Below are 13962 nucleotides of genomic sequence, written 5' to 3' on the forward strand. Positions count from 1 at the left end.
TGAAGAGCTGTGTTATTTGAATATTTAAAAGTTGACGATGTATTTAACATTGTATAAAACTACATCGTATAAAAATTCTTAATAACCCCCATTTTCCAAAATAGATCATCTAAGATATGATCTCCAAAGGGATGGCCAAGAACAAGTTATATCTGCTCCCTTCGTCCCAAATTAGAAGACATTTTAAACATTTGACATGTATTAAGAAATATAATTAGTTTTGTAGATATTATGAATTATTTTACAAAATTATCCTTAATAAATGGTATGAGAAAAAGAAAATAAAAAATTGAATTAAAAAAAAAACAATAATAATAATTAGTTAAAGATATAATGAAAAAATAACATTAATGTGTTTTATATCGTAGATTAATGCTTCATTTTTATTGTAACTTGGAACGGAGTGAGTATAAAAGGAGCCATATATCTCGAACATAAATTACACCAACTTACATATCACTGAATTTATTGCATTTGATAATTATAATTATGTGCATTAACCATCATCAGCATATTAACATTGCAATGGAAAGAGTCTTGGACATGTTTCAAGGTCCGTGGAAAAAGGAGATTGACAAATCATTCCCACTCACCTATGAAATTTAAATGAAACTTTTTCCGGTCATGAAATTGCCCAATTGATTCCGAAGACAAGACTAGACTTACGGTGGCTTCAGTTAACAAAACTTAAGTTTAAATTTATCAAATATAATCACATCATATTATGATTGTAACTAACTACTACTAAAATAAACAAAATAATGATATTTAATGAAATGACTAGCATTTCAGTCACATAGGATAAACTTGGCCATCATTTTAGTTAAATTTCCTTTTACATTAAGAAACCAGTAGGATTCTTGCTTTCTAGAAGCATGCATGCATGACAGAGAAGAGAGAACAGACACAAGGTTATATCCTAAATGAATCAAATGTCCCTATTATGAATAATCTGTTTGATAATGAATCATTGATACAAGTGATGAGTTGCACCATAATCATAGCTATATCTAACATAAAGCATGATTAATGCTTACAGCACAAGTATCTACCTTCTCTAAGTTCTAATATATCAATGAGAGCTGGCACTAACTAATTAACAACCATCAACTTAGCTATGAACTAAAGTTTAACTAGTTTGAAGTATGTTCTTCATTTCGTGTGCTCGTAATAGTCTCCACTAAATCACCCCCTACAAGAAAATCTGACGACACATAACTTCAGGCCTTTTACTTTTCATGAATATAATTGTATTAAAATGAGTGTACTCAACTTTTTCATCAAATACATGTTCTCTTACATCCTTTTTATAATTAATTCTAATCGTAATTGAAATCTCATCAATTTTAAATAAATTCTACGTAGATTTGATTCAAAGAGTTAGATGGTATAGAAAAGTGAAAAGCGATTTCTGCTGTGGTTCCTGATAACTTTTGCATAATAAGCAATTGAGCCTAATTTTGTTTTAACAATTGAGTTGTCAATCTTATAAAACAGTGACACTCGATGTGCACGGATGCATATTTTTTTTATATGTATTGAAAAGGTTAGTTGAGTTGGGTTTCAAGGGGCTCACGAGGGTTAGGACATGCCTCAAGGTTCGAAGAACATTTACAAAGATACTTACAAATGATCCATTAAAGAGGTCATTCGCAGAAAGCGAGAGTTGGATCCACAACCTTGCGGGTAAGTCAACTCCTTGCGAGCTGAGTCAACTTTCATTAGTCACGATACATCATTAAATACTAAATAGAAGTTGTGACATATATACTCTATATACTAATACGAAATCATATATATGCACATGACATAGAGTTAGAGCCATATAGAACACACCAAAAAGTAAATGAAGGTGAATGAAGATGTCAAATTTGTGAAAGTTTACTGCAGTAAAAAAAAATGCTTATGAGATTTCTTAATAGGGTCTTATTATGGCTGGTAAATAGTTAGTAAACAAAATCAAACATATATAAGCAAGCATACAAGTGGTGATTAATTAATGGCTCAAAAGGTACAGTAGACCAAACAAACACGTGTGACTGATGTGGCCGACTGTTCCCTCAAATATGGAATGCTTTTTGTAGTTTAATTTTTGGAAATAATAACTAACTCAATTTAATTTGAAAAAATTGAATGAACTAAAAATTAAAGATGGTGCATATGTTCTTGAAAAGGGGAATCACCACATCATTTCCATGTGTATCCACATCATATTCCAAATTGACCTGCGTGAACACGAGCCTTGCATTTTTAGTCCTACCTTTGACATATTAAGATTTTATCATCCAGATTCTTATGAGTTTTAATTGTGTAATATATTTAGAAAAAATAAGTGAAAAGAGAACAACCCATTTGCTTGCTATTCGTTATACGTAATTAATTAACATGTCTTAGAGGTACAACATTAATTCCCTCAAAAAAAAAAAGGTACAACATTAATAAAGTACCTAGAGTTAAAAAAAACCTAGCCTAACAAAATATCTCAGAAATTGCTTGTCTAAAATTAAAATTACACATTAACAATTAAAATATGTAAATGTAATTATAACATTTTGATAATTACAATATTTATCCTTTCCTTCTTCAAGGCTCCTTCAGGTATCGTTTCCTCTATTGAATTTATTTTAAATTGTTTTTTTTTTTTGGGGGAGTGAGGAAAATCTCTTAGGTTGACTAGAAATATGTTTGTAATAGAAAGGAGGTTGGTGGTTTGGGGGTAAGGAGTTTTAGGGAGTTTAATAGTGCCTTATTGGGGAAGTGGTGTTGGCGGTTGTTGGTTGATAGGGAGAATTTATGGTTTAGGGGTTGGCGACGAGGTATGGGGTGGAAGGGGGCGTTTGTTGGATGGAGAGCGAGATGTGTCAGAGTGGTGGCGTGTTATGGCTACCTTGTGGGGGGAAGATTGGTTTAATGCCCATGTTAGTCGTTCTGTGGGGGATGGTAGACATACCTATTTTTGGTCAGATGTGTGGATTGGTGGCGTGGCGTTAAGGGACATGTTTAGAAGATTGTTTGAGTTGTCGGTGAATCAGCGGTCGACTGTGTCTGACATGCATCATTTAGGTTGGGATGGGGAAGGTGAGGCGTGGAGAGGCGGAGATTGTTTGCTTGGGAGGAGGAGCAGGTGGGGGAACTTATTTCTATCCTTCAGTCTATGAATTTGCATGTGCACAGGGAGGACATATGGCTCTGGAAGTTGGAAAAATCAAATGTTTATTCCGTACGTAGTGTGTATAACTTATTGACAACTCAATATATTGACGTTACTACGGCTGAAGCACAGGTTCTTTGGCATAAGGATGTTCCCATGAAAGTTGTTATTTTTACTTGGCGTCTACTTCGTGATAGGCTGCCTACGAAGAATAATTTATCCCATCGTGGCATTTTAACTAATAATGATTCTTGTTTATGTGTTGGTCGGTGTGGATCTGTGGAAACTCTTAATCACTTATTTCTTCATTGCTCTGTTTTTGGGGCGGTTTGGTACCATATTTATTGTTGGCTTGGAATTTCGTCTATTTTACCATATGTTTCAAAGGATCACTTTATTCAGTTCCCTTATGGTGGTGGTGGTTCTAAGGTGCAATAATCTATTTTATATCTCATTTGGTTTGCTATAGTGTGGGAAATATGGAAAGAAAGAAATAACAGGATTTTCAATGATAAAGAGTGCTCGATATTGCTGTTAGTGGACAAAATTAAGTTGCTTTCCTATAGGTGGTTGAAGGCAAAAACTGTTGATTGTCCTTTCAATTACCATGGTTGGTGGCTGAACCCACTTGCAATGTTGGGCATGAGTTAGCTGTTTTTCTTTCTTTGCTCTATTTTTTGTTATTTCGGTTCGGTCTCTGTACTTTTGTATTGACCTTTGTGTTCTTTCTTGGTACACCTTGTGCTAGAAAGAACACTTTATTTTGTTAATATATTCCATTTTAGCCTCTTAAAAAAAAATTACAATATTTATTATGCATACACAAAGCTTAAGAAATTAAAAAAATATATATCATTGGGAAAATTAGATCATCTACAATGGGGGGTCCTTCCCCTAATTAGCACCATGTTAAATAGGCACCCCCATTTTGACATCAATAACGGTTATCATGCATAATGAATCCTTATGCACCCTGCATAAATCCTAGCCCATTAACCATTTTGCAGTGGAAATGGTTTCTGTGAGTTGGACTCCAAAACCATTTTGCTGTGGAAATGGCTTTTGTGAGTTGTACTCCAAAACCATTAGATGTACTTAATGATTTTCTTTGATCGAGCATGGTGCAACTGAAAACAGAACCGCCGAAAATCAATACTCTATAAAGGTACAAAGAGCTTCGCCGGTGAAATTGGAAACAGAACCGCCGGAAAAAGAATTTCACGTGAAAGTTACGAAACGTGAAGTTACGAAACCGGAAGTGTTGTTCGGATGAATCGAATCGGAAGTGACGATTACGCAACGGCCGGGACTGAGAGTCTCGATCTTGGTGCCAAAAGCAAGTCGCCGGAGGTATTTGATGGTGAATATATCTGGAACGATGTGTTCACGGAGGAGATTCGGAACACAGCAAGAAAAGCAAGTGTGAAGCGAAGTATCAGAGGGAGCGAAAATAGTGAAAGGACCGGTCCAAGCAGGGGAAGTGGTGGTTGCAGCGTCGGAGAGCGACGGAGCGGCGGTTGCAAGCTCGTGAAAACCGAGATGAGACAAAATCGGTGGAAGTAATGCAGTGTGAGAGAAGAACGACAAATAAGTAATGTCGTGAACCTGGTCGGATAAATCACGTCGGTGCAGTGAGCAAGGGTGAGAATCACGTCGCCGTCGGAGCTACGATGAGCTTCTGCGTGTGTGCGATCAGAATGTGAGAGCGCGATCAAGTCTGATGGTTGTGAAGTGTTTATGCAGGGTGCATAAGGAAATGACTTATGCATAATAACTTTGCTCTAAAAATGAGTGCTTTTATAGGCACCCTTTCTCTCCTATTACTTATGAGTCTCACATGTGCAATTAATTCTATTTTTTCTCTATATTCAAATATTGAATTATTTTAATATTAAAAAATAAATTATATAATAGTTGCAAATAATAGTTAAATTATATAATATCAAATAATAGTTTCTTGAATTATTAATAAAAATAAAAAATGTTTGTTTTTTTTTATAATTTATAATTAAATTACTTCAATATTTTAGAATTTTATAATTAATAATGTGTATATAAATTATTGTTAAAATTTAATGATATAGAGATAGTGCTGGGATCCAATTCATAATTATTTTGAGGTGCTGAGTTGGAGATATTGAGTGCTTATTCAATATTAATTATAAAATGAATGATGTGTACAGTCGGTGCCCGTTTAAGCACCTAAATGGAGTGCTCCATTGTGGATCATATTAGTATAGTAAGGTTAGGTCAAAGTAATAAAGTGAGTATGCTGACAGGGCTATGATATGGTAAGGTAAGGGATAAGGAACGAAGGGTGTCTTAATAAAAAAGATATTCAAATAATTGACCTGGTTGGTAGTAAGAAAAAGAAGTCACAATCAGGTATAAGAAGTTACCACTTGTGATGTGATACTCTAAGGCACTTATCATATACCATTTGTACAATTCAATCCTCAGACAGGACATATATATATATATATATATATATATATATATATATATATATATATATATATATATATATATATATATATATGTATCACTTGGACCATTTCAAGATGCAGTACCTTAAATGAGTAGTCCTAGCTGGCCTCAGTTAACAAAACCTAGTTTAATTGATCAAATATCATCCTATTATTATTGTAACTCACCAAAGTAAACAAAATAAATTTTTTTTTAATGAAATAACTAGCATTTCAGTCAAATATATATGTTACATAGGATAAACAGAAGAATGTAATAATACATATTTAGATATGAGCCCGTCACATTGGATAAACTTGGCCATTATTTTAGTTTTTTACATACATACCTTATTGCACCAGAATTTTAGATCCAAGTATCCCTCAAAAAAAATAAAAAATAAAAAATAAAAAATAAAAAGAATTTAGACAAGTCTATTATCAGAAAGTTAAAATGCCAGCCCATAAAAGATCTGCTTAAGCATCCTCAAAATTGTATTTCATTCTTTACCTTTTTTTGGTTTAATTTTTCTTTATACCAATTTTCCAAAACAGTACACTTCTCCAAAGGTTTGGCCGACATGTCACATAAACTATGGAATCTTGCTCCTGAAGTAATATAAATTAACTTTTCTCTAAGCCTCTAAAAACAAAGCCATTCAAGGATTTCTTTTCTAACTTTTGAAAAAGTTAACTTATAGTTTTCTTTACCATCTTTTTCTAAAAGCAACCAAACAATCCATGATGTCAAAATATTATCTTCAATAAAAGTCCTTCAATTTGAAATGCCATTATTACCTTTATTACATCAACCAAGATCATGGTGGAGTCATCCCACAAAAGGGTCATGATTCACTTCTTACTTTTCATTCCTTTAAATACTACATACTTAGAATACAAAGGGACTGATCAAACCAAACAAGCATAGCTAGCTTCCTCTAATAGCTCAAACCATTCCTCTTCACCTTGCTACTGCTAGGCCTTTCTACCAAACACAAATCTTATATATCAATTCAATATGAAGACTTCACTTCTTCATGACATAGTTATTGGAACCACAATCATCTCAGCAACATATGACCAATTTCAAAAATCAGTTAACAGATACTTACTTGATTCTGCCACTCATCAATGTCAACTTTCAACCAAACAACAAAACAAAAGTAAAACTTTATTTTCCTATTAGAAGAATCTAATTTCATCTAATCATGTATTGGTGGTTTTACTAATATAATGTTCTTCAATGTTTCAGGTAGAGCAAATTCTAACCAAGAAAAGCGCAGCAGGAAGGCCGATAGTCTCTCACAAAGAGTTCAAGAACATGGTGAGTACCCTAGTAAGACTTGGTTGGGTTTCTTATGAAAACCATTTTCCTTTTGTATCTAATTCTCTTTATATAACTCTGAAAAATTTCAGTGAGATCGGGAGCAAACATATCTAAAACAATAAAGAGGACGTTGAACTTAGGGGCTCAAATTCTTCAAATGGGTGGAGTGGAGAAAATGTTTAGGCAGTATTTTAGTGTGAGAGAAGGAGAGAGGCTATCAAAAGTTTCGCAGTGTTATCTTTCCACCACATCCGGTCCTCTATCTGGTCTCCTCTTCATCTCCAATGAAAAGGTGGCCTTCTGCAGTGAGAGAACAATAAAAGTCTTCAATCAGAAAGGTCAAATGCGTAGGATCCGCTATAAGGTAAGTCGTGAACTATATAAATAAATACATAAATATAACTCTTCATATATCTCAGTTTTCCTAACCCAAGATTTGTTATGTTCAGGTTGCCATTCCACTGAAGAAGATCAAGTGTGTGAGGCAGAGTCAAAATGTTGAGAAGCCAACACAAAAGTACATAAACATAGTCACAATGGACAATTTTGATTTCTGGCTTATGGGTGTCCTAAAATATCAGAAAACTTTCAAATATATCGAGCAGGCAATTTCTCAAGCATGCTTAGATGAATAGAACAAGTCCACTCTTAGAGCATAACATAAAGAATTTAAGATATAACTTACTAGAGATGACATACAACAAGCAATGATATGACAGATGTAATTGAAGATATGCTTTGAAACGAGGGACTTCGTGAACAAAACACCTCATCATAGTTTTGGTTTCATTGATATTAGCTCGGATGTAAACTTGGCTGTCAACATATTGTTGATAAAGTTGTTAATGCAAGAGATCATTTGGCATGTGCTTTGTAACCCCAAGCAGTGGCTGTTAATGACAACAAGACCATTCTTTTAGAAGGTATCCATTCATCCATAGGACTGAATTATAAATTTAATGAAGGGAGATTATTGTTATGGTTGAAAAAGGATGGAAAGAAAAGTAAATAGAAAGACTAAAGCAAATTTAGTACATGAAAGTTCTTAGAAAATTTCAAATTGTATTCAGACCATTCAAATATTTAATATTCAAATGTGAATCTTTTCCAATCAGTTAGTTTAAATAATTGGCATGCATTACATCAATAATGGTGTTTAAACCCAGCCCAAAACATTTTCCTCCTTTTCAGACTCAAGAAGATTCCTTAGCAGAGAATCAAGCTACTAACAAAGTTAATTAAAATAAACAGAGATCCCTAATCCTTACATTACTAATGGTTTACATGCAGGCATTAGAAGTCACTACGAATTATGATACTCTAAATAAAACACTTATCATCATGTACCCCACAAAGTTAACTTTCATCCCTAATCTTTATGAATGTTCGCAGCATTACCTTCTTCCCATTACAGAATTTGTGTCGATTATTTCTTTTGCGGAATCTTTAACACTTCTAAATTTCTCCCTTCCCCTACAGCCAGTTCTTTTGCATTAAGAAACCTGAAGGATTCTTACTTTTTTAGTGGCATGAATGAACATGAACAAAGATCTTACGAAATTATATCCTTAATGAATCAGATGTCTCCACCAAATCAACCCCTACAAGAAAAAATGGTGCAAGTCATGTTCAGGCCTTGTACTTGGTTACAAAACAGGATCATATCATTCACCAATTTTAAATTTTGATAGTCAAAATAACTATCTCACTGCTACAACTTGTAAATTTAATTAATTAATAATGGTTAGTCAAGCTAATTCAGTAATAATCATTTTTAATCGTACTTGAAATTTAGTCGATTTTTAATAAATTCTGCATAGATTTGATAAAAAGTTATATGGTATTAGACAAAGCTGAAAAGTGAATTGTGTAGTAGTTCCTGCTAACTTATGCTAATCTTACAAAACAATGACATGGATCATCAAAGCTTTTTGAGCTGGCATCTGAGCAAGCATTTGTGATGCCAATTGCCTTGTACAGATATAAGGTAAGAAAAAGTAAATAGTTGTGACGTAAGTATATTCCATATACTACATCCTACTTATACATAACATATAGAGTCAATGAGCATAATGATAAGAAAAGCTGAAAAAGTAAAGGAAGGTGAATGAGGATGTCAAATTTTTGAAAGTTCAAGGCAGTAAAAAATGTTGCTGAGATTTTTCAATCCAGGTATATAGTTGAACAAAATCAAAAGTGGTAGTTAATGGTTCAAAAGGCAGAGTATAGTAGACCAAACACACGCGGTTACTTGCTATTGGTGTTCCCTAATGCCAATAGGGAACGTGCTGCATATAACTAGATATTTGTCAGTTACTTTAATTTGGAATAATAACTGACTCTGTCTCGTTCATTTGAAAGAAATTGAGATAACTGAAATTATCACCACATAATTTCCATGTGCATCCACGTCATTCCAAATAGAGACCTAATGCTAATTCTACCATTGATTAATTAAGATGTGCAACATTAGTATTTTATCATCCAGATTTTTCTGAGTATGTGGAAAAAGGACAGAACAGCCCATTTGTTTGCTTACCATTATAATTATAATTAACTCCATACTTCAAAATCCCATAAAACCCTGCAATTTTGTGCAACTTTGATGTGATTTTACTAGGATTTTGCCTATTTTGGGATTCTGCAATGAATTTGAATCGTTGAAGATGAGTAAAGACATAAATACTGGACAGTGAATATTATAACCATGATTTGTTATGCATTTGCACGTAATGACAATCATTTATTTGTTTATCAACGGTTGATATTACTCACTTTACTCTATAAAGTGAATTGATGAGTTTCTCATTTTAGAATAGCCTTGCTTATTATTATTGTAACTAACTAAAATAAGCAAAATAAATTTATTAATAATAATAAGTAATGAAAATCACTAGAATTTCAGTCATATATGTTGGAGATGGTAAATATGAAAGTAGGGCAATCTGTTGATTGCAATAGTACATACCTTACCCCAAAGAGAATTTAGAGAATTCTAACATCACAAAAGTTTAAATGCCGACTCATAAAGCTATATATGCTGATGGATTCTGAAAAAAGTATTTCATCAAAATGGTGCATCCTAATAATGCCTACTTTCCAAAATGGTGCATTTCTCCAAAGGGTTGGCCGACAACATGCCATATACAATTATACACTATGACTATGGAATCTTGTTCATGAAGATATATAAATTAACCTTTCTTTAAGCCTCTAAAAACAAACCTATTCAAGGATTTCTTTTAAAAACTTATGAAAAAGCTAACTTATATCTTTCTTTACCATCTTTTTCTGAAAGCAACCAAACAGTCCATGATGTCAAAATGTTATCTTGAATAAAAGAACTTCAACTTGCCATGTGGGTAGTGTCTTTATTACATCAACCAAGATCATGGTTGAGTCATCCCACAAAAGGGCTAAGATTCACTTCCTACTTTTAATCCCTTTAAATACTACATCCTTAGAATACATAGGGACTGATCAAACCAAGCAAGCTAAGCTTCCTCTAATAGCTCAAACCATTCCCTCTTCACCTATTGCTAGTCTTTTCAACAAAACACAAACCTTATTAATCATTCAACATGCTGACCTCAATTAATCATGAGCTAGTTGTTGGAACTCCAATCATATATCATCAGTTTCAAAATTCGATTAACAGATACTTACTTGGTTCTGCCTCTCATCAATGCCAATATCCATCCAAGCATCAAAGCAAAAGTAAGACTTTCTTTTCCTTGACAGATGAATCATGAATATCAAATTTCGCTAAGTATTGATGGTTTTACCAACATAGAGTGCTTTATTGTTTCAGGTTTAACAAATTCGAACAAGAAAAGACTTGCTAGGAAGGCTGATAGTCTCTCACAAAGAGTCCAAGAACACGGTGAGTACCCTTGTAAGACTTAGATGTGTTTCCTAGATATATGGTATAATATACGAAAACCATTTTCCATTTCTGTGTAGTATCTATATCAGCTTTACTCCTCTTGCTAGTTGAGTTGCGCATATCTAATTCTATTTGCATAACTCTGAAAAATTTCAGTGAGAGTTGGAGCAAACATATCTAAAACAATAAAGAGAACTTTGAGCTTAGGGGCTCAAATTCTTCAAATGGGTGGAGTGGAGAAAGTGTTTACGCAATATTTTAGTGTGACAGAAGGAGAGAGGCTATCAAAAGTTTCACAGTGTTATCTATCCACCACATCTGGTCCTCTAGCTGGTCTGCTCTTCATCTCCAATGAAAAGGTTGCCTTCTGCAGTGAGAGATCAATAAAAGTCTTCAATCAGAAAGGTCAAATGCGTAGGATCCGATATAAGGTATGTCCTGAACTAAATAAGTACATAAACAAAACTCTTCTTACATCTCAGTTTCCCTAATCCAATATTTGTTATGTGCAGGTGGCCATTCCACTGAAGAATATCAAGTGTGTGAATCAAAGTCAAAATGTTGAGAAGCCAACACAAAAGTACATAAAGATAGTTACAGAAGACGGTTTTGATTTCTGGCTTATGGGTGTTCTAAAATATCAGAAAACTTTCAAATATCTCGAGCAGGCAATTTCTCAATCAAGAGTAGATGAATATAACAAGTCCACTATTAGTGCATAATAACAAAGAATTTAAGATATAACATACAACATGCAACGAAATTACAGTTGTTATTTGACCTGAGATTGACCGTTGAAAATAGATGCACATGGTTCATTCATATCGTATCAGATGCAAATTTTGCTGTCAACATATTGTTGATAAAGTTATTGATGCAAGAGATCATTCGGCGCGTGCTCTTTAACAAAACCCCATGCCATGACTGTTAGTATAGGGACCGTATCGGCAGAAAGTATTCATTCATCAACAGAGAGGTCTATTTTGAGGTGAATGAAGGGAGATTATTGTTATGGTAGAAAAGAAGATGGAAAGCAATGTAAATAGAAAGATAGAAAAAACTATTAGAAGTTTTAGTTTCAGGCTGTTACTTGCGGCTTATTATGTGCATGCTTTCAAGAACTTTGAAATGGTATTAAAACCGTTCAATTTTTTTTTATAAAATTTGTCTATATAGGATAGGATAGTCATGGTGCAAGAGGAAAAAGATACAATTTTTCCATTTATCACTCTCCAGAGACCATATATAATATGTGACTACTTTCAAACAATGCAGAGGCAAGACAGTGTGGGTATAATAATTGTGAATGAACTATTAATTTAATCGTGTTTCTACGTTTAGCACAAAACATTTGATTCGTCGAGATTCTTTAGCATACAGAAAGGATACTAAACCAAGTTAAATAAAAGAGGAATGCATGCTTACAAATTAGAACGCTGACGATGGTGATATGTAATGGAAATTGAAAGAGACATTCCATGCGTGAAGAACGATGATTGCAACTTATTTCTGCTTTTTGTTAGATAGTCCAACGGCTAGAGTTCAACTATTTATTAGACTTTTTTATTTTAATTTCTCCGGCACGAACTAATTTCAATAAAATAAATAAATAAATACTAATAAAATATTGACTTAATTATTTAAAGAATGTCCACAATTTCAAATTAAGAATTTTTTTTTTTTTGACAGAAATTTCAAATTAAGAATTAAGAAGTTAAATTTTTTACTTCAAAACCTAAATACAGTACATATGTCTCAATTTTGTTTTTTTTTTATCTTTTTCGGTTAAATATATGTCGCTAAACCTTTGCTTGTACCTCTTATAAAACACATTTGGTATTTTCAACGGCATTAATAATTTCTTTACAAACATACACTTATTTATTTTATATTTTTTCCTTCAATCAACAATTGATACACTATTTTGAAAACATTAACTAACACTCTATCTATTAAATGTTAAAATTATAAAAATAATAATAATAACAAGCAAATTTAATTTACAACTAACTTTCTTAATTCATATAATTTTTTGGGTTAATGGTGTTTTACCCCCTGTAATATAGGTTATTTTTGGTTTTTCCCCCTGTAAAATATTTTTTTTGATTTACCCCCTGTAAAATATTTTATTTTTTTGGAATACCCCCCTAATAGGTCATAAAAACGACTTTATTTTTTTTGTTGCAGAATATTTTCGTTTTTTTATGACCTATTAGGGGGTATTCCAAAAAAATAATATTTTACAGGGGGTAAATCAAAAAAAATATTTTACAGGGGGGAAAACAAAAAATGACCTATATTACAGGGAGGTAAAACACCATTAACCTTAATTTTTTTAATAGGATCTTTTTTTTTTTTTAGAGGAATTTAATAGAGTCTTATAATTAGGGATAGAGGTAGAACCAATTTTTTAAGGCAAAATTGCATTTTTAGTCTCTTAACTATTTAGGTAGTATCACTTTGGTCCTTTAATTAAAATTCGATTTATTTTGGTCCCTTAACTTTTCTCCGTTACACATTTTGGTCATTTCCGTTAGTTTTAATTCAAAAACATTAGGTTTTTTTCATTTTCTTTTGAAATTTTTTCTGGGATTCTTGTTGTTGAAGGTTGATGGAGATGATATGAAGATGAAAAAGAGGAGAAGAGGATGAAGAAAATCTAACATTTTTGAATTAAAACTAACAAGAAGGACCAAAATGTGTAACAGAGAGAAATTAAGGGACCAAAATAAATCAATTTTTAATTCAGGAACAAAAGCGATACTACCTAAATAGTTAAGGGACCAAAAATACTTAGCCAATTTTTTTAACTTACTTAAAACTTAAAAGTGTCGTATGGCACCCATTAACATTTGCTTTACTTTTTTTCTTTAACTTACTTTCATGGTGCAATTTTTCATTTTATTTTTTTTAGATTCTTAAGGTGCAGTTTTAAAGTTAAATTGTTTTTACGTATAGAAATGCTAACAATACATATTTTATTATATATTTTTCAACACATCTTTGATTGATTAAAATTTACATGAGATCCATTAAATTTACAGGGAGCCATATGATTGGGTGGGACCATGTGAATTTTAACTAATAAAAGAGTGTGTTGGAAAATGTATGTTAAAATGTGTGGTTCTAACAT

General features: G+C 32.7%; 2 protein-coding genes across 3 annotated transcripts in view; both read left to right on the forward strand.

Annotated features, from left to right (window-relative positions):
• Window positions 1-12099, forward strand: part of LOC11445782 (putative GEM-like protein 8) — a 29298-nt gene extending 17199 nt beyond the window's left edge. The window contains exons 1-4 of one of the 2 annotated variants that reach the window (XM_024772679.2): window positions 10405-10660; window positions 10755-10826; window positions 10986-11260; window positions 11342-12099. In XM_024772679.2, coding sequence (XP_024628447.1) covers window positions 10525-10660; window positions 10755-10826; window positions 10986-11260; window positions 11342-11551 — 693 coding nt within the window. In that variant the 5' untranslated portion in view covers window positions 10405-10524 and the 3' untranslated portion in view covers window positions 11552-12099. Of the gene's footprint in view, window positions 1-10404; window positions 10661-10754; window positions 10827-10985; window positions 11261-11341 lie in introns of those variants that run through there. The other variant, XM_039830066.1, reaches the window with a different exon arrangement.
• On the forward strand, window positions 6454-7933 carry LOC25485667 (putative GEM-like protein 8). Its single transcript, XM_013614938.3, has 4 exons — window positions 6454-6779; window positions 6869-6940; window positions 7033-7307; window positions 7393-7933. Exons 1-4 carry the CDS (start codon window positions 6635-6637, stop codon window positions 7576-7578), a joined length of 678 nt encoding a protein of 225 aa, XP_013470392.1. The 5' UTR covers window positions 6454-6634; the 3' UTR covers window positions 7579-7933.
• Window positions 12100-13962: the final 1863 nt, after the last annotated feature.

This window comes from Medicago truncatula, chromosome 1, assembly GCF_003473485.1.
Source record: "Medicago truncatula cultivar Jemalong A17 chromosome 1, MtrunA17r5.0-ANR, whole genome shotgun sequence".
Lineage (NCBI taxonomy): Eukaryota > Viridiplantae > Streptophyta > Magnoliopsida > Fabales > Fabaceae > Medicago > Medicago truncatula.